Here is a 1,984-nt window from a genome sequence, read left to right on the forward strand (position 1 = left end):
TCTTAGGTAATTAATATTTTCTCCAAATTTAAGGCGTGGTGGCATCACCGTTTTAATAGATTTAGGGATTCGAATGGTTTTTACTGCTCTCTGTGGGATCGACCCTGCTTACCACGATACTAATATATTTTGGTAATTCCGCAGGAATTATTTGGTGGGATACGACGTCCACCAGAAAGAAAAAATAAAGCAAGATAAAAAAAAAAAGGCCATTGTGTACACCAACTTTTATGAGATGCGAATTGATTTTATTTTGTTTCATGCAACTTTTCATGCATTACATTCTTTTCATGTTCCTAATTGTGTTTTGAAAATTATGTTTATGTTGAAAATTAAATGTGTTAATTAATTTGTTTGTACATTTCACGAGAATCCAAAAGAAAATCACAACAAAAATATTATATACTTCAGAGAAAACCCATTCAAATCAAACCTAACACAGATCTTGAGATTAAATTCAGTCATGTATTTACAAATTGAAACGAATCCAAATTAACTCTAAGCATTGCACTAAATCAAATCTAATTAAATTAATGATCATCTAACTAATCAAATTAATTATCTAATTAACTGCATCCCCCATCCTCCATCATATCATCTTCATTCACATAAGCCGAGAGGTTCAAATACTTGTCCAGATCATCGCCGCCGCTCCGCCACCGCGCGCGGCAGAGCACGCAGGTGGCGGACCTCCTCCGGCAGCTCCTCTTCCAAGCCAAGAAGCACTCCTCGTGTATCACATTCTTGCACGCCCCGCACGCCACCACCTTCGCCCCCTCCCCGGCCATCTCCTCCAGGCAAACCGGGCAGGCGGCGCCGACCTCCGCCGCCACCTCCGGCCGCCGTGCACCGCCGTCGCCGCCGCTGGCGCCGCCCCTCGACTGGGCGGAGGAGAGCTGGTGGAACCTCTCCCTGAGGGCGGCGCCGGCGAGGGTGTCGCCGGCAGTGGGGAGGCCGAGGATGCGGCGGAACTGGCACGGGCGGAGCGAGCGCCGCCACAGGCAGGGGTCGTCGAGGGGGAGGCCGAGGACGCGGATGTAGACGAAGAGGATGTGCTTGCACGGGGTGGCGCGGTCGGGGCACGAGCACGACACGGTGGCGGAGATGGTGACGGTGTAGACGTTGCCGGTGGCGCCGAGGACGGAGAAGAGGGGGCCGGAGCGGTGGAGGAGTCGGAGGCGGTGGCGGACGGCGCGGATGATGCGGTCGGAGAAGGATTGCGCGACGTCGGGGCGGGGGCGGTGGTGGAGCGGGCGGCGGGGGGTGGAGCTCGAGGCGACGGACTCCATCGGACGGCGGCGGGGAAGTGGGGGCGGGAAAGTGGCGGTTATATATGGCGGTTATGGATAAAACGAGGAGAGATATTATGGTAGTTATTGCCTATTGGTGTCCGAATTTGGTATTTTTGGTAATAGAAATTTGGGCTTAGAGATATGCTTTGGGGTGTTTGAGGGGACACGTGAGGGATTGTGTGAGGGTGAAAACAGTTGGAATTTGAGTTTGCCACTAAATTTGGTTGTGTTTTAAGGCACGTTATGTTATGTAATTACAACTTGTATGGTCAAGGCAAAGAGGAAGAATTTAACAAATTAATAAATGATTAATTTTATAAATAAGCATTTTCACAAAAAAAATTATAAATAAGTGGAGTATAATCAAATTTTGGTTTTTAATCGATATTATTTTTCTGAGAAATTAATATATAAACCTTCAATATTTTAGAATTTATCCAATTTAAAATTTTGACAACAATTAATCACTAAAAGCATGCTCTCTAAACCTTGCTTGCAACATAACATGAAAGAAAACGATGTCGTTTTTACGTCATATGACACACAGCGTTTTAATTATTGACATGATGGGCCAAATTCTAAAATTTTGAGTGTTCATGTATTAATTAATTGATCGACAAAATAATAGTATTAATTAAAAATCAAATTACTTTAGGTATTTATGGACACTTAACCCATTAATAAATAAATGA

The 1,984-nt window shown here is 45.0% G+C and overlaps 1 protein-coding gene across 1 annotated transcript; it reads right to left on the reverse strand.

Moving 5' to 3' along the window:
• Positions 1 to 421: 421 nt before the first annotated feature.
• LOC131015437 (uncharacterized) lies at positions 422 to 1,443 on the reverse strand. The gene has a single exon (XM_057943842.1). It carries the CDS (start codon positions 1,287 to 1,289, stop codon positions 567 to 569), a length of 723 nt encoding a protein of 240 aa, XP_057799825.1. The 5' UTR covers positions 1,290 to 1,443; the 3' UTR covers positions 422 to 566.
• Between the last annotated feature and the right edge of the window lie 541 nt (positions 1,444 to 1,984).

The sequence above is a fragment of the Salvia miltiorrhiza genome, chromosome 3 (assembly GCF_028751815.1).
Source record: "Salvia miltiorrhiza cultivar Shanhuang (shh) chromosome 3, IMPLAD_Smil_shh, whole genome shotgun sequence".
Lineage (NCBI taxonomy): Eukaryota > Viridiplantae > Streptophyta > Magnoliopsida > Lamiales > Lamiaceae > Salvia > Salvia miltiorrhiza.

Excerpts from the sequence above, each read along its gene's own strand:
- LOC131015437 (XM_057943842.1), bottom strand. The coding sequence starts at position 1,289 with ATGGAGTCCGTCGCCTCGAGCTCCACCCCCCGCCGCCCGCTCCACCAC.